This window comes from Rhyacophila brunnea, unplaced genomic scaffold, assembly GCF_057557595.1.
Source record: "Rhyacophila brunnea isolate RB1 unplaced genomic scaffold, BYU_Rbru_1.0 scaffold_1, whole genome shotgun sequence".
Taxonomy (NCBI): Eukaryota; Metazoa; Arthropoda; class Insecta; order Trichoptera; family Rhyacophilidae; genus Rhyacophila; species Rhyacophila brunnea.
In genome coordinates, this window is record NW_028232751.1 from 1,128,575 (window position 1) to 1,155,338 (window position 26,764).

General features: G+C 33.6%; 1 protein-coding gene across 1 annotated transcript in view; it reads right to left on the reverse strand.

Moving 5' to 3' along the window:
• AsnS (asparagine synthetase) overlaps positions 1–26,266 on the reverse strand; it is a 28,364-nt gene extending 2,098 nt beyond the window's left edge. The window contains exons 1-11 of the mRNA XM_085940219.1: positions 26,137–26,266; positions 22,953–23,095; positions 22,089–22,214; positions 19,234–19,474; positions 15,504–15,677; positions 15,098–15,270; positions 13,270–13,447; positions 12,297–12,441; positions 5,195–5,257; positions 4,016–4,189; positions 2,981–3,124 (exon numbers count right to left, since the gene is read on the reverse strand). Of these exons, the coding sequence (XP_085796345.1) occupies positions 2,981–3,124; positions 4,016–4,189; positions 5,195–5,257; positions 12,297–12,441; positions 13,270–13,447; positions 15,098–15,270; positions 15,504–15,677; positions 19,234–19,474; positions 22,089–22,214; positions 22,953–23,072 (1,538 nt within the window). The 5' untranslated portion in view covers positions 23,073–23,095; positions 26,137–26,266. The remainder of the gene's footprint in view (positions 1–2,980; positions 3,125–4,015; positions 4,190–5,194; positions 5,258–12,296; positions 12,442–13,269; positions 13,448–15,097; positions 15,271–15,503; positions 15,678–19,233; positions 19,475–22,088; positions 22,215–22,952; positions 23,096–26,136) is intronic.
• Positions 26,267–26,764: the final 498 nt, after the last annotated feature.

The following is a 26,764-nucleotide window of genomic DNA, read 5'->3' on the forward strand; positions in this document are numbered from 1 at the left end:
TAAACTAGACATTGCGTAATTCGACAAAAAATGCACAGTCCTTTTTAAATACATTTTTTTTCCACGTTCAATACCGAATATATCGGTATTGTCTGATTTTTAAAACCGGTATTTCGGTATTGAAAAATACTGAGATACCGGTTTTGAAATACCAGTATTGCAATCCTTACCTGCCATGTACTTATATACTATTTATGCACCTAATGTTCCTGAAAAGTTGACAGTAGATCGAAATATAATAATTATATCGAAATGTATATCTCGCTGCCCAAGAGAATAATTCTTCAATTCCACTATAGTCAAATTCCGTGTTTGTGATGAGTGTCCGTTAAGTAAGAGTTAAGTGTACATAATTTTGTTTCATGGAATTGTTCATTTGTTTTGTAAGAAAATCTAATAAAAAGCTACACATAATATAATATATTTTATGTACTCGTTTATAAGTTGGCTAAATGAATTGAATAGGTTATCTTTTGATGCACACGGAGTCTGGTAACTACCTGATGACTGTGTAGTTAAAAAATTGACTTATGAAATGGAAAGCTACCGTGCTCCATATAAACATTACATTGTTATCGTTCTATCAGCTTGTAAAACTTATGAATCCAAAATTTTTTTAGGTGACAATATAAACTGTCTAATTTTCATTTCAATTATTTCAAAATTTAAACATACAATTACTAACTGTACAAAACGACAATGATGCAATTTACTTGTTGTATAAACGTAATTTAGAATATTTTTTTGAATTGATTTTAGAAATGAGTAGATGTGTTATTGATGCAAGAATCGTACACAGAGGTAGATAGATATTCTAAAATTATTCAATAAAATTCAAATTTTTGACCAAAATGGGATTCATATATTTTATAAGCGAGGTTTACGATTTATTTACTTATTTTAAACATTATTATTTTCCATCAGTGCAATAATTTCGCTATTTTACTTGTCAAATTTTAAAGTATCTATGAACAGGTTATTAATGAAATGGATTTATATATTTGTATATTGTTTGTACTATATAATAATATGTAGAATAATAAAAAGAACTGTCAAAAATGGTTATCGATAATTTTTTGTATACATTACACTCTCAGTAATCTGTCGCTCGCTTATCCGACAACTACTACAATCCGCCGTTATTTTTACTGGTTGAAAGCACAAAATCAAGCTCTATAATCCGCCGGTATGCGTATGTCAAATTCAGTAGTCCGCCACGACTCTTATGAGCTGTCCGCCGTCTAGCCCAGTTCTGTTGACCACTAAATTTAATAATTTAAGTCAATAATATTATCGTTTTCTTTCAGTTAGTTCGCTGTGTATCCTAGCAACTGACACATGTGTTTCTATTCTTTTCTTCTGCCACGTTCTTTGTATAAATAAGTTAACAAAATGTAGTCTTCTTGAAAACATAAACATGACATGACAATTTTATGAAAGATAGATGGCGGTGCTTCATTTACTGACATTGCTAAAATGTACAATATTGGTTGGCCGCCTATGGTTTAATACATGTAGGAATAAACTTAACTAAAGCAATAATATGTATAATTTAATAAATACTTACTTGATTTTGATTATAAAGAAAACCATTACATAGTTGTTAGAACTAATTTCTCAATAAAAACTATTTTTACGAAATATGTACCTGTCTTAATTTTTACCATATTATTTTGTATGTATGCACTATAATCCGCCGTTTTCACTAATCGGACACTTGTCTGGTTTTCGGGGTGGCGGATTACTGAGAGTGTACTGTATTTTGAATATTACTCAATAAATGTGTTTTTGTTTTGAATGATTGTAAATTAAACCTCCCATAATAACATTATAATTAATATTGTTGTATGTATAAAGTTTCGGTTGTTCTGTAAACAATTTTAAGGTATGTGTACAAAAATTTGTTGTTGCTATAAAATCATGCTAAAAAGGATTTAGACATTCTAGGGGAGGTTTGATATATTCTTATGTACTATAAAAAATGTGTTTTAATGCATTTAGAATAAAATTTATTCTTACCCGAATTGCGTATTTTTATTTTGATAAGAACATTTTGATCAAATTCAGACAGAGTTTAATGTGAAAGCAGTACATACTGCTAAGTTTATGTTATGGATATTATCTAATGGAGGACAATTCCCTTAGTGAGATTTTTGATTAAATGGAAAGGGCTACCAAATCTGTGAGCGTTTATGTAGTCAACAACCAAAATATTGATAGCGGTATGAGGACACTGATCCAATCAGTTTTCTTCAACTCATACAATTTCGAAACAGTGGATAGCTTTACCTATTTGGGATCCAACATCATTAAAGATAATGTAGAGCTCAATAAAATATAAATCACAATATCATATATCAAACAGTAATCATGAGTGATGCATGGATAGTTTTTGTGATAACAGCTGGAAAATTAGATTCCTTTGAAATATTTGATTCCTGAGGAACATTTTTGAACCCACGGAAGGAGAGGAAGTCTGAAGAATAAGACATGATGAAAATCTGTACACGTACAATGCAAATAGGCTCTCTAGGCAGGACGTTTCCACCAAATGCCAAGCACATAGACTCCAAAAATAATCCTCACTGCACATTGGAACCGTGGTGGTTCCAATGTCTCAATGGAGTGAGTTGAGACACGTTGGAGCTACTCAGAATGTAGGTCAAGCCGAGGACAACTGGCAACCTAAGGGAATGGAGGAGGCCAAAGGTCGTTTTGGGATGTAGCATCATTGGAAGTGGGACAATTTACTCAGTGAAAGTTATATACAATTCTCTCAGTGTACGGTTACATAAGTTAAATAATATACAACAATGTGTATGAAAGATGTCAGTTACGTGAAGAGCACGACGGACGGCAGTTAAACTGAGAGAATTGTCCTGATATCAAAATGATCACCGAAGAATTAGATGGATACCGCTATATTTGGAGAAAGATTGATATGATGTAGAACAGTGAACTAAATATATTTTCAACAAACCTGTAGTAATAAGCCTCCTTGGTTTTTGGAACACATTGTTTATAGCTTTTACTTTCTTGAGTGAATTCATCATCTGTTACTCTTGCATCAATAATATCCTGAATGACAGTGAATAGAGATCTTTTCCTGGATGCGACTCCATCACTAAAAATAAAATAAATTAAAGAAAAATTTATTTACAAATTTAAATTTTTTTCTGCTACGCTGTTAATGTAACTATTAAAAAATACAATTACAATCGAACTTGGTTATTATGAGGAAGATGGGACCGACTGAATTTTCTCATTATAAGCGTTACTCGTTATATCAGAGAATAAATATTTTTAAATGAGCGGTCACATTACACAAAAAGTCAAAAATAATAAATCTCAAAACCATCCTAAAAATCCCTGAAACAATCATGGCATTCATAAACTGCAAAAGAAGTTGTTTATTGCAATGAACGCTGGTAGGTACCTACGCACTTTACAAACCTTGGATTTTTCAACCATATGCGTGGATACTTTTTTATTATTGTCAGCGAAACACCCATTAGGTAGGTACTTAGACACTTTACTAGTGTCATAAACTTAATCCGACACCGACGGCATCCTGTCCGATCGGATTTTATTGCTTAGGGTCGAAATGTTTTTAAACGATCGACACATTAACAGTATTTTAGCTCAGTATATCCGATAAGTTGCTCGTTATAACAGTGAATAAATGTATGGAGAAAATCATAAACCAAAATGTCAACGAATGTTTCCTCATTACATCCGAGATATTGCTATGTAAACATAAGCATTAAAAAAGACGACTGCTGCACATAGTACGAAACCGGAGTGAATCCTGTGAACTACATACGTCATGTTTTTTAATTAAAGTTTGTACCCATATTCAGGAAATGGATGTTTACAATGTATTCTATTTCCATTTCTCAAATAAGGGACTAAGCAACCATTCCTCAAAAAGAATATGATAGGTCACCACCCCCCACATTGTGCGAATCATTAAATAGGTGTTTTTTTTTTATTAACATAAAAATTGATTTCAAACCTGAAAGCTTCCTTGTGCCTCCACAAAATGCAGTCAGGGAGTAAATCTTGTCCTTCAAATGCACTTCTCAACAAATATTTCTCCAAGCCGTTGTGGGGCTGCCGGATGTCTTTGGGTAAGTTCAGGTAATAGTTGGTAAACTGTATATCGAGGAAAGGACATCTCAATTCCAAACTGAAAAAATAATATTGTATTTTAACCGGATGGCTGCCAATGACGTCCCGCTTTAAATGGGATTTTACCAACGTAAATCAATTATTTTAACATACAGATATGTTGAACACACAACATATATTGGGAATATCTTCACATACTCAGAATTGAAACAGAATTCTTTTTTACCACTTGAAACGTAAATTTATTTTTGCAATAAAATTCGCGGCGTGCAAGGTACCGCCATACATTCACCTACCGGCAGTAAAAAGGTTAATAGTCGATAAAAGGATTAGTTGTCTGGTATAATATTCAAATGACTGAACTGCACTTATGCTCTAACTTTCATGAAATGAAAGGAAAACCAGTCACCAGGTATAACTGTTTTCTCTTTCCTCTTTCATCTCTTGATTTGGAGCATTTTAATAAAGTCAATTAAACTGATAGATACCCAAATGTTGATTGAATATTCACATACAATGATGTCTACATACAGATTATAGCCTGTTAGTAACTATGCAATCAATGTGTCGTTAATATAAGTAATTGTGTTAGCTATTATAGTATTATCATACATTGAGACAAAACATAATTTTGAAAAAATCTAGAAAAAAAGTGCGACCGAGTGGGAATAAAAATATATAATTTTTACGTCAATAATAAATTAGGATGTCTTACAATTAAGTTAGTAATGTCATTACCATGATTGGGCACAAAACAGATTGCCTACTAATTGGTGGAATTTGAAGCATCTCAGTTTAAACATGGTTATAAGAGATAATTTGAAAGGTTTTACAGGTGAAAGCACTCACCTAGAAACTGAAAGACGTGGGTCCAACTGTTTTTACTAGAATTTTTTCTAATATGTATGTTTCTCAGATTTTTAAAAATTATATTTTTCCATAATAAAGGACATAACATACCTACTTAAAACCTTATGGATACTCAGTATTGAATATAAAAAAAAACATTGAAATAATAACGAATGTGAACTATTCATTAAAGTTTATTTTGTTCCTGTATTACCTAAATGCGCTTGTTGTTCTGTCAGCTCGGAGACCATCATATAAATAAATGTCAGACAGCAATCTGAAAGCAATAATAAAAAAATGATCCATATGAGTCACTGAGTCACTAAACCCGCTCCAGAGGTTTTTTTGAGATATCAGTAAATCACGAAAAATGTGTTTTGTGCTTTTACGATAATGTAGATGCTATTAGTGGTGATGTTTGTATAGCGATTTAAACGTGTGCTAAAAATCATGGTTTGAATTGCGACATCTGATTGGTCAGCTATGTAGAGCGGAGTTATTAACCATGTTATATATCTTAGAGCTGGTTTGGCGACTCAAGTCAATATTCATTTAAATTTTTTGACGAAACAGGGCGGAATTTAAAACTCGCACCTTGATAGGTTGGTAGACCTATCGATATAGCACATACGTACACCCGATCGTATTTTTGAACGGCTTTTTTTTGCACAGTTTCGAAATAACACGGTTTAAAAAAAGTTTTTTATTTTCACTGATTTTTTTGCTTTAACACAGTTTAAAAAAACTAAAAAGAATAAAAATATGTATGTAGGTATGTACATATTAATAAAAAATTGCATTGCAATGGACCGCACGCCACTGGTGCATTCATATGTTGTCACCGTATGCCGCCAAGGCGTGGCGTCACTAGTCAGTCCCTTCGGGTTCAATACGAGAGATGCGCCGTGTGCTTCGGCGTCAGCGTCATTAAATATTTCCAGCGATGAGAGTGATGTTTCACCAGCAAAAAACAGCAGTAAACGGCCATGTTTATTGTCAAGTAGCGACACTGAATGAATATATTTCTCCCGTGCAAAAAGAGGATCGGGTGTACATTCAAATATAATTTTATTGAAAAATCGCCCAGAGCAGGTTTGGCGACTAAGCGACTCATATTACATAATAATATACATATTACACTGTTCTAATTGAATAATCAGTATAAAAATTTGGTTATGATAAATTTTGTATGAGTTGCTAATAATTGAAAACAATTAATCATTTACTTTATGACACAAATGGTATACATTTTGATTATTACAAAAAGAATTAGATGTAAAATATGGTGAATTTTTATATCTTAAAAAAATGCTGTAAATCTAATCATATTCCAAATAAATGAGAAATTATAAAAATTATGTAATACATGAACACGATACAAGTATCTGTGATAGCCGAGCAGTAACATGTCTGCTTACAAAGTGGTGGGTCTCGAGTTTAAATCCCGGGTCATCTATTCGGGTTTAAATATTGTTTTTCAATGTGTGTTTGGTTGCAAAGCATGGACCAAATAGGTTGACAAGACAAGTGGCTAACATACATTTCTCATAAAACAAACATCTTGAAAGACAATTTCGTGAGGAGGTCCAGATCCACATTAGATTGTAAAGCCAATTAAAGATAAAATGATACATCAAAAAAAATTACACTGCTAACAGGGGACGTATTCTAAACACAATTGTTGATATATATAGCCGTCTAATATAATAACATAACTAAATATTATAAGTAATAATATAAGAATATTATAAATATGTTTAACTACGGCACTGGCTGTCAGTCAATGCTAAATACTAATTAATACTAATTACAGTTAAATGTTCACTTGAGTGTCCGGCGTGACATCAGTGTATAATCGAAGGTCTATTGTAACGGTCGCAAAATCAATGTAATCTTTTACTCTGTATATTATTATTCATGATGATAATAATAAAGTTAATCATATGAAGAAAACCATGTTCATAATTTAACATCCTCTAAACGATCCATTATCCCAACATGGTAGCAGAACGCGGTTTAAATATAAAACTAGTGCAACGTGGTTTAAAAACGTAAAACCAGTGCTCCGTAAATTGTACCGCGGGTTCCCGGTGACAATAATAAAAGTGCGATCACAGCGGATCAGAAAACAGACCGCTTGGTTAAGTGAAACGCAGTGGCGGCGTAAGGCTGCAAAATAATTCAATAAAAAAGAAAAATAAATAAATAATAAATAAAATTATTATTACGAAAATGGCAAATCTAACGAAGATCACAGAGGTAAATATACCAATCTTCGAAGGAAGGAATTACAATAGCTGGAAATACAGATTGCTGAACATTCTAGAATACAACGAGTGTCAAGCGCCAGCAATCCGAACAATGGAAACAACAGAAAAATATGCGGAATGGAAAAAACTAGATTTAAAAGCCAAAACCATTCTAATTAGTGCAGTTTCAGATAGCCAATTAGAATTTATCAAGAACTGCGACACGACATTGACAATGCTGAAAAAACTAGATGAAATACACTCAACGAAATCAACGCCGATGCAGATAATCTGCAGGTCAAAAATCGAGGAAATTAAAATGAAAAACTATGCAACTGTCGATGATTTCTTCTTAGACTTCCAGAAAACCTGCAATGAATATGTAAATGCAGGTGGTACTCTTCAACAAGAAGAGCAGATAAGAAATTTAATAAAGGCACTACCGTTAAGCTATAGTGCGATAGGTGATTTCATTGACATAGTTCCGGCGGAAAAACAAACAATGGAATATGTCAAATCGAAAATCAAGGAAAAAAGCCTAACAAACACGGAAAATCCACAAAAGACGAATGTAAGCACATTCAATACAAAAACAAAAACAAAAGCCCTGTGCTATATATGCAATAAGCAAGGACACAAGCAGCAACAGTGTTGGTTCGCAAATCAAACCGACAATCTACAGCAGGGATATGGGCCCAGCACCAGAAACAGCGGCAATACACCACAACAGCCGACGAACAAAAACAATAACGAGAAATTTGGATATCAGAGAGGCAGAGGCACAAGATACCAGCGAGGCGGCAGCCGAGGCAGAGGCATCCAGCAGCAGCAACAACAACTAAACTTGAACACGTGGGCTCTTCAAGTTAATCATCATAAACTCAATGTAAACAGTGAAGAAACAAGTGAGAGTGAAATAAAGTGGCTACTCGATAGCGGGTGCACAGATCACCTAGTGAAAAGCGATAAGTTCTATTCAAGTTGCGTTGAGCTTAAAGAGCCAATCGACGTAAACCTACCCGACGGCAAAAAGTTGCGAGCAACAAAAGTGGGAAATATTGTAAGTTACTTTAAAAACCATAATAATGTTGAGCTAGTAGAACTAAAAAACGTCTATTTTGTAGAAGGTTTAAAGCAAAATCTGTTAAGTTTTTCAAAAATAACACAAAATTGCACGATAGTAGCGCGCGATTCAAACGCCAAAATCTTTAATAATAAAACCAGAAACCTTATAGCAGTGGCTAATAAAATAAATGATTTATACTACATGAATAGCTTTGTAAAAATTCCTGAAGATTCAAGCAAGATCAGTACATACAATGATTATCCAAATGAAGCCTTCACAAATGCAACGAGATTAACAAAAAAGGAAAAGTGGCATCGAGCGTTAGGCCATGTAAACTTTAGATATCTAGAAAAAATAGTAAAAGATAAGTTACTTGATGGACTACCAGACCATCTTGAAAAACAAGAAATGAAATGCGCGACATGTATTGAAAGTAAAATGGCAAATTTACCTTTTGAAAATCATCGCGCGAAAACAACAGCAATAAACGAAATAATACACACCGATCTAAACGGTCCGCACAATATTGTGGGCTATAAAGGTGAAAAATACTTTTTGACTGTCATAGACGATTACAGCAAATGTGCAAAAATTTATTGTATAAAAAATAAATCAGAAACGGCCGAGTGTCTCAAAAATCACATTAACTTTGTAGAGAATCAATTCGGGAAATCAATAAAAAGATTGCAATGCGATAAGGGGACCGAATATTTAAATCGAGAAATATACGAATTTGCAAACAAAAAGGGAATCGAAATTTTACCATGTCCGACAAACGTACACGAACTCAATGGAGTCGCTGAACGTTATAACAGATCAGCAATGGACATAGCAAGATGTTTAATTAAAGAGGCGCGCATAAGTAAAATTTATTGGCCCGAGGCAATAAATACAGTTGCCTATTTAAAAAATCGAACTATCGCAAATACGTGCGAGAATAAAACGCCTTATGAAATATTTTTCGGGGTTAAGCCGAAAGCCAAACATTTAAAAATTTATGGCTCAAGAGTTTTTGTCCGAATTCCGGAAATAAACAGAAAAAAATGGGACGATAAGTCACAAATCGGAGTACTCGTAGGATATACACATTTCGGGTACCGAGTTTTGGTTAAAAATAAGGTGATCGAGGCAAGACATGTGCAGGTTATCGAAAAAGGTACAAGACTAATATGCCTAGAAAATCAGACTAATGAAAACACTTTCGACGGAAGTAACGAATCACAAAACCGTGTAAACATTGATCTAAATGAGCAGGGCTCGGAGATCGAATTAAGCGAAAGTGAAAATGAGCGTGAAAATGATAATGATAATGAAGTATTTGTTGAAAATGAACAGGCGAGCGAATCGGTCAAAGTTAAAACTAGACGAGTATCCGCACGCGAAAAAAAGACAGTTGAGCGTTACGGAAATCCTATAGCTCACTGTATATACGTTAATTACATAAACGCAAATGCGCCAAGTACATATGAGGAAGCTTTAACCTCAAAAGACTCTGACCATTGGCGAGCGGCGATGGATTCAGAAATTAACTGTCTAAATAAAAACAAAACATGGTGTCTAGTCGATAAGCCGACTGATAAGAAAATAATCGATGTTAAATGGATATTTAAAAGAAAGAGCGATGATACATATAAAGCGCGTCTAGTAGTACGCGGCTTTCAACAAAGTGAACACTTGGAAAACGTTTATTCCCCGGTGGGAAAAATGTTAACTTTTAAAATTCTTGTGAGTTATTGCACAACGAATAATCTCTTCATTGACCAGATGGACGTTGAGACCGCATTTCTCAATGGACCAGTTAAAAGCGAAGTTTATATTTACCAGCCAAAAGGCTATCAAAAAGAAAAAAATAAAGTCTGCAAACTAGAGAAAGCGTTATATGGTTTGCGAGAAAGTCCACTTGCGTGGTACGAAACATTCGATGAATATGTAAAAAAATTAGATTTCAAGAGAAGCGAATACGATAATTGTCTTTATGTAAAAACCGAAAATAAGGAATCAATATATCTCCTGGTATTCGTAGACGATCTGTTGATCTGTGGGAAAGACAAATTAAAAATTGACTTAATTAAGAAAAGTTTAATGAAAAGATTTACGATGAAAGACCTTAATGAGGTTAAAAGTTATATAGGCATCGATATAGATTACAATAAAGATCAAAACAACATGAAGCTAAGCCAGACAAAATATATCGAATCATTAGCCTCTAAATATCAGTTAGAAAATTCTAAACTATACGAAACTCCAATGGAGACAAACCTAAAAATCGATCAAGCGAGCGAAACAGATGAATCAATAAAATACAGAAACTTGATCGGCGAACTTTTATACATAAGCTCAGGCACTAGACCTGATATCGCGTACAGCGTTAATTACTTAAGCCGTTTTCAAAACTGCTACGACAAAACCCATTACAAGTATGCGATGCGAATTCTAAAATACTTATTAAAGACCAAAGATCTAAAATTAAGATATGGCAAAAACGAAAAGAACGATAAAATAGATTGTTACGTCGACTCGGACTATGCGGGCGACAATATAGACAGAAAATCGACGAGCGGTTACGCAATTCGACTAAACGGAAATTTAATTTTTTGGAAGTCAAAAAAACAAAATGTGGTTACAAAATGCTCCACTTTCGCGGAATATATAGCACTGTCAGAAGCAGTCACAGAAATTTTATTTGTGAGAAATATATGTAACGAAAGTTTTGATTTAAAAATAAATACACCAATCAAAATTCACGAGGACAATAGCGGAGCGGTCGCTATTGCAAAGTTTGGAAATTTTACAAAAAACTCCAAACACATTGAAATTCAATTTCATTATGTAAACGAACATTACCAAAACAAGACGATTGACATAGTAAAAGTTGATTCAAAAAATAATATAGCGGACATCTTTACCAAAGCATTGGATAAAACGAGCTTCCTGGAAAATCGTCAAAGACTGAAGTTAATCTAATGTACAAGTACAAAAGTAATTAAACGGCTAAGAGGCGTGTTGATATATATAGCCGTCTAATATAATAACATAACTAAATATTATAAGTAATAATATAAGAATATTATAAATATGTTTAACTACGGCACTGGCTGTCAGTCAATGCTAAATACTAATTAATACTAATTACAGTTAAATGTTCACTTGAGTGTCCGGCGTGACATCAGTGTATAATCGAAGGTCTATTGTAACGGTCGCAAAATCAATGTAATCTTTTACTCTGTATATTATTATTCATGATGATAATAATAAAGTTAATCATATGAAGAAAACCATGTTCATAATTTAACATCCTCTAAACGATCCATTATCCCAACAACAATATATTCACTTATCACCTGTGAAAATCATTTTACATCCATGGAAATATGAGTCATTAATCAATATTGGCGTCTATGTGTGGTTCATTTTTGTAGGACACTCACACATTCAAAACTCTGCTACAAAATATAGTGTATTGGGGTATAGCCTATCTAAATTCTATTAATTAGTAATCTGTTCTATGGTATCACTTCCCTCCATTTTGAATGTGAATTTCAAACTGTCACTTTTATTTTTAGTATCTGGTTTTTCGTCTGCATTTTAGGATTTGGAGGTGGACAATTAACACACCGGAATTGTTTCGGAAACGACGAGTTTATTTGGTGTTAATATATACTAGATTACTACATTTTATATAATTTATTTTTCGGATGACGTAGATGCGTAGCGCGAGCGAACAGTGTTTTCTGCGTGCTGTCAAAGAAGCTTCTGCCGCCAAAACAAACGGTCACACTTGCGAGCCGTGCAAAAATGCGGCGTTGCCATTCGTATTTTTTTTTGACAATGTTGCCGGTCAGATATTTATTAGACAGATATTAAACATTATTTAACTATTTTCGCAATCAGCCGTTACTATTTGTTGGATTCGATACCGATTCGGGCCTCTCCAGATACACAAAGACGTCCCCAAATGGGGACCATACGGGGGTGTAACAATGGTATATTATAAATCTTACCTCACACTCTCATCATGCGCACTGTCACTATCAGGAGCGTCACGGAAATAAATATATCCTTGAGCAAGTTCATCAGCCCCTTCTCCACTAAATATTACTGTGGTCTCAGTATTCTCTTGAATGTATTTCGCTAATAAATACATACCTGAAAAAACAGAAATATTAATAATTGATAATCATAACAAATTTAATAGTGATGTAACTAACGTTTTAAAATATAACCAAAATACTAGTTTTGTTGTAAAGTTTGATGTAAATACATAACTTGTTTACCATATTTGAATTTTTCTCTATTGTTATCTGCGAAACATTCACATAAAATTATTGAAATGCTGATATAAATACAGTGCGAAAATGATATGTTGAAGTGTCATGGCCGCCGTCGTGGCGCTCCGATCTATGCCAGTATTGTAGTTCTCGAAACAGACTACTAGCAGCACAGGAGAAAATTTTGTCATTTCCATGAAATTTATTAAAAAATTGTTTTGTTCGCATACCCACTCTAATATAACGCCTTTAAACAACATGCCTACCTACCCGCAAGTGATATTAGTTTGCTGTAAATTGTGGGCACATCCAGCGCTCGAAATGAAGAATTTTACGAACCGGAGTGCTCAATTATTTTATGAAAATATTATCATAGTTATCTAATTGTATGTTCCATTTCGAGCCCTGGGCACGTCTCTAGTTATACTTTTTTTACAAAACTTTTGTAAATCCTCGCAGCATCCCAAGGTTCTGCGGAATAGGTTGGGAATCACTGTTCTATTTTATTGTCATTTATGCTCATTGTCCTTGATAAAATTGAGCTTTACAATAAATATCCTAGTCTTTATTGCGTTGTAGAAGTAAACACAATTTAAAAGTATATTGGAATGGTGCCAACAAGCTGCAATCCAATAGAAATTTCTAAGACATCATTGGAGAGAGTATAATTGGTAATGATTGAAATAATTATCAGAATATGCCTCACCAACACTTGCTCGCACAGTTGTGATATCAAAACTCTCCAAATGATAAATGACATTATCAAGGTGCTGTGCGACATCATTATCACCAAAGACAATCTCATGATGCTTCGATTTTATGAAGTCAGCTACTTTGCGTGCCGCCAACAAGTCTGGCGAGCCTTCCATACCAATGGCAAATGTCTAAAAATAATTCATAAAAAGCATCATGTACATCACTTAGATAATAATAAAATATATATAAGAAAATTCAAATAACAATGATGATATTGGCAATTAATTTGATCTAATTGAATTGAATAAAAATAATTTATTAGAATTTATAAGATTGTTGAATAAAATACGGAAGACACATGATAGGTTTGTATTATATAAACTGTTGTACACGTCACACGGAAAGCATTGTGCCATGTGTTCAACTGTTGCAAGTTTTCAATTGGAGGGAACGAGATGGATGCTGAAGCAGGGGGGGGGGGAACCGGCACGCCAGCCTATAGAAGACAGACTCTGGTTGTGTTGTTTGACTAACTCTTCTTCTATGGCATTGGCTATTCACTGGCAATAAAATGTCTTTTGTTTAATTTCATTTATAAAAATCGATTCACTTCATCATCCCCCAGGCACTAATATTATGTATTATTAAAAGTGTTAGATACATGTGGTTTTGACTATCATAAGGAATACATGTACTCAATCATCATCGGCACTACAACCCAATGTGGGTCTTGGCCGCCTCCAGGAAACGTCTCCACTCCCCTCTGTCAGCCGCAAGCTCCCTCCACCGCCTCAGTCTCAGGGATGCTATGTCTCTTTCTATACAGTCCAGCCACCGCAGTCTAGGTCTCCCGACCCTCCTTTTCCCTTCTCGTCTGTTGAAGAGAAGCCTCTTTGGTGGTTGGGTGTCTTCCATCCTTGAGACATGGCCTGCTCAACGAAGTCGCCCCATTTTCACGTGTGAGACTACAGGGGGATCTTCATACAACGCATATAGTTCATGGTTGTACCTTCCTCGCCACGTGCCGTCCTCCTCACATACAGCTCCGAAGACTCTTCTTAATATCTCTCTTTCAAAGATATCTAGCTTCCTCTCATCTTTTTTTGATAACGCCCAGCATTCCGACCCATAGGTTAATATGGGTCTGATGAGGGTTTTGTATAATTTTATCTTAGTTTTATTTGATCTGAAGTGTCTCTGTAAACCGTAGTAAGATTTGTTTGCCAGAGTATTAGAGTAATCCTTCTGCTAACTTCTTGGCTGATGTCGTTTTGAGGGGTAATGCGTTATCCCAGATGTATGAACTCGTTGAACCTTTCGAACTGATACGTGTCAATCGTGAGTGGTGAGCTTGAAGGAGCCTCACTTGCAGGCATGTATTTTGTTTTTTCTTGATTGACCTGGAGTCCCATTTCTATGGCGGCTCTTTCCAGTGCGATAAATGCCTCTTTTAAGGCTGGTTCTGATCTTGCCACTATGTCTATATCATCATAATCAGCCCTAACATATCCACTCCATCTAACAGTGTTATGTACCTACTACACACATGGATAAACGTCACTAACAATTTCAGATTCAATTTAACTAAACTAAACTGTACTCTCCTGAGTTCTTTCCGTTTTGTGACTCTGAGATTTTCTGAACACCCAGTCTTGTTACTGTTACCTTCAATTGGACTATGTGAAGGATAGGAGACCATTCGTAAGGATTTCGATTATCGAACACATTGCAATTGAATAAGTATAATCTATAAAATAAGTCATGTTGTAAACTATTGTTGTTGTAAATAAAATTACCATAAAATAGTATGAAAAAAAATCTATGAATACAATTATTACCTCAATTTGATAAGGCAAGTTTATTTCTTTTGCCAGTTTTGTTACGAGTGCAGCAACAAGAGAAGAATCCAATCCTCCTGATAATAAACATCCAATCCTACGATCAGCCATGAGACGCTTCCTGCATGCCTCCGTAAATAGAGTTGCTATGCTCTGTCGGGTGTCAACAAGTTCTACAAAAAATATTTACAATAATTATTGTTTTCATATTCTATTTATTGAAGTATAGAATTATGTTGTAAATAATACTGGTACTGACAAAAACAGTTTTTTGAACCCTCGGAAAAATTGACTATATGTCAGATAGATACTATTGTCAGATCACTATCGATAATATAACAATGTCTCGAAATAAATATTTTGTAAAGATATTAAATTAATCATTCAGGAAATAATTAATACTCACGGCTTGGTGGCACGGCAGGTAAAAATGAATAAGGACATCCTGGTTGGAAATATTGTTTCATTTCACAAAATTTGGCATGTCCACCATTTTTAAGAGAATACTCTTCCCAAGTCCCTGGGGTAAATGGTGTCAGTTTTGAATGTTCATTCATAGTTGAACAAAAACTCGTTATACCTATAAAAGAAGTGCGAATATTCGATTTATCAAATAAAGTAATTCTGTAGTAGGGTTTGCAATCCTAGAATATTGATCCCAAAATACACAGTTGAAGCCGTTATCGCAAGACGATGATATGACATATAATTATGAATTTGTTGATTAAAAAAATGATGAAAAAAATTTCACAGATGTCTCAATATGATATAATATATCATATTATATGATATAATATATCATTATGATATGTGTAGTTCTTGCAAATTCAGATTTGCTCTAAAATGCTTGTTATAACATGATATTATGATATACCAGTCAAAATGGACACCGGTCAGTCATCCATGCCTTCTTGCTCCAAACAAAATAATTATTTGTGCGATATATCGAACATTTTAAATGAGGATAGTGATCAAGAATATATGCACAACGAACAAGAACATTAAATTGCTCATATCTCCAAACTATGTTTCTGTGGTATATCATTGTCTTGCAATAACCCCTTCAGTTCAATATGCTATAAGTGGCTATCCATATACAGTCGAAATTGGTTATTACGAGGAAGATGCGACGACTGAATTTGCTCGTTATAAGCGGTACTCATTATATCAGAGAATAAGTATTTTCAAATGAGCGATCACATAACAAAAAAAGTCGAAAATAAAAATCTGAAAACCATCGTAAAAATCCCCGAAACAAGCATGGCCTTCATAAACTACAAAAAAAGTTGTTTATTGTAATGAACGCTTGTAGGTACCTACGGACTTCCCAAACCTTGGATTCTTCAACCATGTGCGTGGAGACTTTTTCATTATTATCGGCGAAAACAACAATTAGACACTTAACTAGTATCATAAACGTAATCCGTCCCCGGCGGCATCTTGTCCGATCGGATATTATTGCTTGGGATCGAAATGTTTTTTAAACGATCGACACATTAACAATATTTTAGCTCCGTATATCCGATAAGTTTCTCGTTATAACAGTGAATAAATGTATGGAGAAAATCATAAACCAAATGTCAACGAATGTTTCCTCATTACATCCGAGATCTCGCTAGGTCCGAGATCGTAATAACTGAGTTCGACTGTACGATAATACGCCCTAATTGTATGATAAAATGTGATGAATGTGTTTTTAATGAATGGAGATGGAGCGTTTAAAAATGTGATGTAGTTTCGACAGGGAGGTAAAAGATTTTGCGATGAAGTGTGACAATGGTAGAAGGGAATCCGAAAAATACTGAAAATTGTGTGACGTCATTAATAGGGCCCGGATTTATACGCTAGTGCATGTTTTGTTAGGGTGTATGCACAGCTATGAGAGTTGCACAGAAATCTGTTTTGAAAGATACAGAATCCAAAAATAAAATTTTATTGTGCATATAAATGCATATTTGAGACGTTAGAGCATATTTGAGGCATTAGTGCATATTTCATAAATAAATGCATATTTTATAGATTTTTAATTTATAATTTTAGTTTTTTTTAATTATTTTATCGAAATATAACTAAGTTAGGAAGGTAGATAGTTTAGATGCATTTTTAATGCCATCTCCGAGCTGTGAATTTATCAGAAAAGGTGAAGTCAACTCGGGGACTATTATTTAAAGTTTGCCCAATCACCTGTGTGGACGTTTTGAGAGGTCGTTTTCCGCATATAAACAAAATACAGACAGATCTATGCCGAAAAATTTGACGCCAGAGCATAATAATAAAAAATATTGTAATTTTTTTTTTCGGGCAAAAAAATAAGAGTGTTTAGGAATAGTTGAGTGTGTCGTTTTTATTTTTTAAGTTATGTTTAGTATACATTGCATTTATTATTCAATTATTTGTACTTGTGAAAAAACTATTTTGGAAATTGTAATTGATTGTTCGTGTTTTTTTGTTCTGATATCGTATTATATTGAACAATTATTAACTAGTTATTCAATTTTTCGTCAGTAATATTGGGTAAAGTGGGTATTTACAATTTTTTCCCATAAAAAATGACAATTTTGAACTGCATATTTCTTCGGTTTTAGTGCATATTTTATTGATTTTAAGTGCATACGTGCATGCATATAATCATGTTTTTTGTTGCATACAAATCCGCTCCCTAGTTATTAATCACGGACGAGCCCTAATCCCAGGTTTTCAGGATTAGCTTTAAAACAATGTATGTCCTTTATTAATCAAAGATTTTTTCATGATCCATAATCTACTACCATCATGGCCCACACAAGGGGGGGGGGGGGCTGTCAGGGCTTTAGCCTGGGGATCCTGGCTCATGGGGGGCCCAGCGTGGCGAGTCGACTAAATAAGTGAGATAAACACACATCACAAATTTGCTCTAATAGTAAAAAAAGTCGCCTGCGTGCTATTTTCCAATGGTTATGTTATAATATTCTTAAATAAATGATGTGCGATGTAATTTTTAATTGTGTCATTACTTGATTAACTACATAATTCAAGTGGATGTAAATATTAAAAATACACTAAATACCGTTAATTTTACAGTGAACGCCATTTGGAAAACGATACTATAGGGCGTCACACTGCCTATAACCTTGGCTAAAGGTAGGGGGTCCAAAAAAAAACCAAGCCTTGGGGGCCGCTTCAGGATGTGGGGGTCATGCAATGACATTATTAATGAATAACGCACTCAATACAGTAGCTAGCAAGTAAATTTGCGCATAGCGACATTTGCACATTTATAGGTAGACGTCACGCAATTTCCATTATGCGATATCACGCATCGGGAATTTATAGCAATATGACCTTTATTGTAATGGCGTTAGAAAAGTGTTTCTAGTGTCGTCAATGTTCATTTGAGCGAACCCGTTCGAACCGAACCATTCGGCAGACCCGACAAAAAAGTGAGTGTCATTTTTTTTTCCAGATGCTTGGTCCATATTACTGTCATTGATGACTAGCGTGGTGCCTAATATTGTTGGATAGGTTACCTAATGTATTTGTGAATGTTTTTGTCTCTTTTTTGAATTCGGTTATTATAAATTAATGTCTGTTTTATTTTATATCAGTTGAAAATGTCCCTGTGAGGCGGATGAAGCCGGTACAATTATTTAATAAGTGGATTCAGTACAAATAAATGCATTTTTATTAAAATTATTAATACAATGCATTTCCACCGATTGTTCATCGCTATAGGATTGGTTTGTCGAATATCCGTTTTTGTCGAAATCGACCTTTTAATACAGAATGATTTTTTGTATCTAAATGGATCAGAACCATCCTTTTCTTTAAATTTCTTTGTAATGAATACAGCATTCATATGCTGTAAAAACAACAATTTAAATACCTCCATGTATTTAAATATAGGATAATGAAATTTGTTTTTCGTCTCCTGAACATTTGGTCTATTCGACAAACCAATCCTACAGCGACGAGTTAACACGATTAAAAAAATATATTGGTATCATCGAGAACAAAAATATTGGAATGAGGGAATGTAATGTCTGCAAAAATCACTCGTCCGACACGCACGTCGACACGCAGTCCTGGATGCTGTTAATTAAAGTAAATACTATCTATTAAAATCATTTAAATACATAAACAATTTTTTTTGTAGTTACCTTTTGCTTCTGAACACAGAGCCAAGACTTCATTTGCATCGCTGTAAAATCTGAAAAGTGGACGTACTCCGTATGGATCCCTCGCCAAAAAGACGCGACCCTTTTCCATGTCAATCAAACAGAACGCGAACACTCCATCTAATGATTTGACAGCACCGTCAATACCAAACTTGTTGTATAGATGAAGAATGCATTCAACATCACATTTGGTCTCATATTCAAAATCATATTGACGTTGTAGCTAAAAAAAACATGTCATCGATTAAACCAAAGATGTTGACAAAAATCCTTCTATAGAGATAGAGCCTAAATGTATGAATTTGAAGCAAAAAAGAACCTCTGGTGGTTGACTGATTAAGTTAGCTACAAATGACTTCATATTGCAGGTTCATTTGCAGAGAACCTCACATTACAATGGTTGATAATGTCTCTCGGAGACGGGCGAAACCGGTACAGTTTTATATCTTATTCTATTATTAATTTGGAATTAGTAAATTGCGTTTTATTTAAATTAATGATACAAAACATTTCCAGCATATATTGACAGTTAACATCATAATAGAAATCATAAAAATACATAATATAAATATGAAGACTAGAGCGCAGACCATGAGATTAAGGATCACAATTGAGATGGTAAGAAGCATTTTGATGGGCGATCGGGTGCTACATCATAACCGTGTATTGGTCTACGTTGTCAAAACATGGACGGTAAGAAGACCGGAGGCTTTCGAGATATGGATGTATTGGTGTAGTATGAAGATATCCAGGGATGATCACATTACCAATCAAGACAACCCGAAGACGAGAGAATGTATAACTTCTATCAAGCATAGAAAAGTTGCATATTTCAGTTATATTTTCTGTAAAGAAAAGAATGATTTACTACAACTCTAGCAGGGGAAGATAGAGAGCAGCAGAAGGAGATTCTCTAGGCTATGTAACCCCCCGTAAGTGGCCTAATGTCCAAGGCATTAAGGATCTGATACGACTGGCCTACTATAGGCAGGTGTACTGCAAGAAGGCGCCAAAAGAAGAAGATAAAATTACTATTAGGTAAGGTTTCCATAATCGCGATATGCATCGTATAGGAGCAGATATGGGATTATTTATAGATTCGTAATTTCACTCGGCAACATCATGGTATGAAAAGTAATAATCAGGCAACCATTGGAACAATCATAAAAGTTTTATCAGCTATGACCTTCGCAAAACAACGAACTATCAATAAGATGATGATTGAAACATGTTGCTACGAGCCTATTGAATATTTCTTGCATTACATAAAAACAAATCTTGACAAAATATGAAAATACACTGGTCACTTACTTCCATGACCTGCAGGTTATCACGTGAATCAAGTTGCATAGTTGCAAGAAAAATGATGTTCTAATACAGGGTTGGCTGACCTTTTTACGTACGCGTGCCAAATTTCCTAAAAAATATTTTTTGACCGTCTGATATGCCGAGCAGTTTTGAGACTCAGGGAAAGAATGAAAAAAAATTGTTAGAATTCTATTTTAAAAAGTTCAAAAAATATAATTGATTTCTTGAGAATTACTGTATTGCTTAGTTGGGTTCTTTGTACACAAATTGAATACAGAATTGTTCTGATCAGATGTGACATTCTCTCGCCACAGCGGTCTCAAGCATTATAAAATGATTGTAAATCGGTCAAAATCAGAGGTTTGCGGCGCGGCTTCCCCCGCCGCCTGTTGAGGTCAGTGCGATAATATTATGTGTGATACATAAAACCTAAGAACCGACCTACACAATTTAAATTAAATGCAATGCTTATTCTTGAAGAGTATCTGCCTACTATTTTTTATGTCATTTATGTACGAATTTCGTCGTTTCCGTTTGCGCATCGATCGGTAAATATTATTAAAAACCGAAGAAAATATGCATGGCAATGTCATCATTAATTTTAATATTATATAATAATATAATATATTTACTTATTTCTAAATTTTTTTTTGTAGAAAATATTTTTAAATTACTATATCTATTTTTTTTCTTTTCAACATAAAACATTTGCATGCCATAGGTTTGCCATCACTGTTCTGATAGCAAAGAATATAAAATTGCACAATAATAGTACTATTTTGAATTGGTTGCGTTAAATTATTGAATACACAACAAATAAAATAAAATGAAACCACAGTATTAATAGCTATTTGAACGAGTTGTGGAAATAAACTATGTACATATTATTATGTTTTGTTCATTAATTTTAATTGGTTTTTCTGTATTACAAATAACAAATAAGTAGCCCTGAAGCAACAATCTCCAAGATTATACAACAATAATGATGTAGGTAGCAGAGTAGAATAAATGCAACTATCAAATTTAAGCTGTGACCATATTTTATGATACCGGAAGAAGTATGCTGATAACCATTTATTTTTATTATTAGAAAATCTCATTACAGATATCTGTTACGTAGATATTCTTGATAGAGTAATAATTTTACTACAAAAATGTTATTCACATGCAACAATATTATGTCATGCAACAACTTGGAAATTTTATAATCTCAACCTATCACCGGCTTATAAAGTTAGCTAGGTGATAACTATATCATTTCCTGTTGATTTATTTTAATCATTTTAGTTCATTGATGTGATTTTAATATTTTTTTATATTAAACTGGTTAGATAGATTATAATTATTGTAAATGCTTTTTTAATGACTGTTTATTTCTTGGTTTTATACTCCAAATGATTTCAAGTTACATTGTTTTACCCATTAGACATATCAATATTCTGACACCAGTCTAAAAAACCAGTGATTATGTATAAATAAAAATGCTCCAAGAAAAGTATCTAGTAAAAAAATGTTAGAAAAATACTCACTCTTTTGTGGTTATAAATTTCACCATTGCAAATGACCATCATCTTCGGAAATCTATGGATTTTCATAGGCTGCATCCCATATAAACAATCGATAATCGCCAATCTATGGAATCCCACTAGACTGTTCTATAATATTAAAAAATATATATTATAAAGTACCCATTGAAATATTAATTTAATAGAACCTAATGATTTAGAAATAAATGACAAGAGAGTTTAACAATATAATGTTTGAGACTTTCATCGTAATATATTTTTAAGTTTTCACGGTGTGTTCTTCCTACTTTCTTCCTTGATGTATAATGGTAAGTATGATCAAAGTACCAATCTAAGAAATTAAAATTTACAGGTTGACAACTGATTCACCTATCTGGGTTCAAATATCATAAAAGAAAATGCTGAGTAAAAGAAGTAGATAGCATTCACTTCTGTGGATAATTAAGTCTAGCAACGAAAATAATGACTCATGAGAACAAATCATGAACACTAATTGTGAAAACAGTTGAACTGCGAAGGATATAATATGGACTCATGATGAAAAGTAGTTATGCAGCTTATATTAAGAATCAAAACTCTCCACATCTATACAGCTGCTGAACCCAAACGAGTCAGGCCAGGTTCAACACATACCGTAGTCCTTGTAGAGAACTAAGAAGGAAAGAGGCCAGTCAATGAATGTTCTGAAAGAAGTTGTTTAGATAATGTCGTAAATCATATGATGATAACTTATACTGAAGTCATCATTATCAAAGGATAAAGTAGAGTAGAGGATAAAATTACAGTCAATGAATAGATTTTTCAAAATACATAATATGTACCTATATAAAAAAAAGAGAAAATGAAGATATTATTATTATTATTTACCGTTAATCGGTTATCATATTCAATCCGCCAGGCATCGGGTCCTCTGTGCTTAATCTTTTTAAAGCTCAGCGTGTACTCATCACCAGAACTTGCACCAAATAACGCCCAAATTCCACACATTGTCAATAGATGGCAGTAGGAATCTGAAACAAAATATTGTTGAATAAATTCATTGGCAAGACAAGTGACTGTTGGCCCTGGTGTGTAGTTTGGAATTATTGGGAAGGAGAATAAATATGACTGTCAAGGTATTTATTAACTTTAAAAATAAAAGAATTAAAAATGAAAGATAAATTTAAATTAATTAATTAATTAATTAATAATTACAAGATAAAAAAAACTTTTTATATACATACAATGTTTTTAAATTTTCTGTTGAATCATATAAACTTGACTTGACTAGCTTAAATGATCAAAAAAAATTGTATTTGATAGAAATATTGAATAATGAAATGTCATTTCATATTGATTTCCATAGTAACGCATGTATATATTATTTATAATAATTTAGTTGCTAGGACCCCCTAGCAACCAATAATGGTATCGAAATAACTTTTCATACAAAACAGAATTAACTAAAAATGAATTCAATTCTACTTAAAGATGGCCAAAAGTATTAAAAGAATGCATTGTCGTCGTGTTTTGATATATTCTAAAAGTTTCAAATGTCTAGCTAGTCGGGAAGTTAGTTAAAAATCTTCAATCGTCCAATACAAATCTTGGACAAACAAGAAAAAAAATGTACTGGATACAGAAGAAAAAATCTGTACCGGGCCAAGGGGCCCTGGCACCCCCCAAACATGAAAACACGGCAAAAAAATGATTTGTAATTATTCTCCAGCACCTTTTTTAGAAAAATTTCTTAGATTTTAATTTCTAACACAAAAATTTCGAAACACTAATGTCGGGTTTTCTTAGAAACCCAATCCCTAATGGAACTGTCAAAAAATTCTCAGTGTTCACCCGTATTCCGGAGTGGTTTAGGTCATGGCTGGGGAGGGCTGACAGTGCTCTAGCCTGGGGGCCCGAGCTGTGGGGGGCCCAGCGTGTCGGGTTGACAAGATAAGTGAGATAAATACACATCATAAATTATCTTTAATAGTAAAAAAAGCCGTTATTATACTTCATGGCCACAAACATTTTAAATTATATAATTGTGCAATATGTTGTAGGTAGGGGGCCCGCCAAATATCTCGCACGCTCAACGGTTACCGCCACTATGCCTCCAATTTTAAAAAAAAAAACTAGGAGAAACTGTAAAAATATACCGCCGTGTATTAATTGTGAATATATGTAAAAATAATTATATGAAGAAGAAAAAGAGCCTATGGGACTAATTTATATTCTCCTTGGGCCCCCCCCCCCAATATTAAATCCTGAGTGCGCCACTGCTCTCAGGTACAGATTTTTTGTGTCATTATTAATAAAGAATGGGTACCTACCTACCTACACACCTTGGTACACATACCTATCTAAATAATATCTATATAATTATTACTGGTGAGTTTCAATCGAAAAATCGCTTGCGAAACCACATTTGTATTTTTAAATAGTGCATTCACTTTTACACTGCTGATAATTATGGTGATTTTAAAATAATATAGGTATTTAAGTAAGGTAAAGAAATAGCAAATACCTACCTATCTACCTGTGTCGATATTAGAGATAACATTACGATCATTAAAGACATTAAAGTGTTGATGCCATTTATTAGTAAAAGAGTAAAACTAAAATACCAATAATTTAATAAGAATAAATAATAATATAGAGATAATATTATTTTTTTTTTTTTTTTATTAAAGAGATAATATTATACTTACTATTTTAGTAGAAAATTTGAAACTTGAAGGAATAGGTACCTACCTAAATGATGCAGATACTTAGTAAAATTCGCGGGACCATTTTCCGTTGTTACCGACAATATAGAATTTACGGATTTCAAATCTACAAATAATGAATTATTTAGGGCTAAGACGCACGGTTTCGATTTTCAGCAAATTGGCGCGAGTTGTGGTGGTTCTTGCTTGATTGCAATTGGATACATTTGGAATCGAGTAATACTTGCGTTGCCGCACCGCCGTCTGCGTTAATTTGCAGCGCCGTGTGTATTCGTCATATCATAAATAAAATAATATTCATTTATTAAGTATTTACTTACAGTGACGTCCCTAGACAAAATGTCGCCCCTAGGCAGTGCCAAAATGCCGCCACATTTTTTTATACAGTACTTTTTATTATCCTTTCGTGACTCCAATATCTAAGAAATGTGTTGTATGGATACATTACTGACAAGATATATGTATACCACTAAATCTAATTTAAATGCCATCTCTGCTTCAATAGACAATACTGCGAGTCTACGGTTTCAGAAAGGTACATTTAAAAATGCACCTGACAACTTCTAAACCTCGCGAGTGACTGGCAAACATATTTGGATAAATTTAAAATTAGATATGCACGTGTCATTGCTGTTCACCAAGAACAACGGAAGTAAACTAGACATCGTAAACCCGACAAAAAATAAACCCCTGTTAAAACTTTTGTAGTATCTACCTAATTAATATTTTTTTTCCAACCAGTGAGCTGAATTTTTTAATGGAAAGATATTTCCGCTATTACTAAGTTTAGGTAGCTTTCTATGTATACTTAATGATTCTCCTCGATTTGCCGCCCTTTGGGTAACTGCCGCCCCCAAGCGACGCTCAATCTGCCTACCCCCACGGGACGTCACTGTTTACTTATTAGAATTATGATTTAGAAAATGATAATTTTAAGTACCTAGGTATATTAAATTTCGCAGGTTGTTTTTTGATAAATAGTTACCTACCTACAATGTTTTATTATCATTTTGTAAAATATCCATTCTTTCATAAAAACAGGATCATATTAGTATTATCCCTGATTATTAATTCAGCAGAAATAAAACATATCCTTCAATAAAATTAGTTGACGTATTTTCTATAAGTAGTGATTCATTACACATTAGATATTATAATATACCTAGGTATATGTATTAAGATTTACAACCATATTATGACGTATAATAATATGATATGAAATAATTTTATTAAACCCTGGAAAATCTCTAGTAAAACACCACGTGTGCCATGAAACAATCTAATACAAAGTAATGGTTAGGCTAGGAATCATTTCTTACTTATCAATAGCAAGTAGGTATATTTACCGGTTTCTGCAGGTGAATGTTTGATAACCGCTGATGTGTTTCAGAAAGATGATAGTTACGAAACGTCAAACGCGACTCAGGATAAAATTCCCACACACAACCACCACCGCGGAACACAGAATTTCGAATGAAACATAATGGATATAATGAAAAGCTCATTGGCCAGGGCTGTGAAACTAAATAACACAATCGCACACCTTAAAATCAATAAAACATCGTACTTCGGTATCGTTCATTTCATTTCAAAAAAAGGTTTTTTTCCACCAAAAGTTTTACAGCTTCTGTCAAAATAGTATTACATGTTATTAATCTATTCCAAATCTTAGATTTTATTGTAGCCTGCAGCTCTATATAAATTTTAGAACAGTGTCATTTTTGAAGTTATACTTCTTTAGGCGCGTTTGGAAAATCAGATCAGAGTGTATTTTTAGCGTGTGACATGTAACACATAATTTATTTTTTCACACAAAAAAACACACTCGATTGGATTCGAACCAACGATTGTTCGGTTATCAGCCGAACGCACAACCATTACGCCACAGAATGATACTGCAATCGTGACGATTATACAGTATAATATTATAGTTTAGAATTGAATTTATTATTGTCGGCCATTTGCAATTCATTA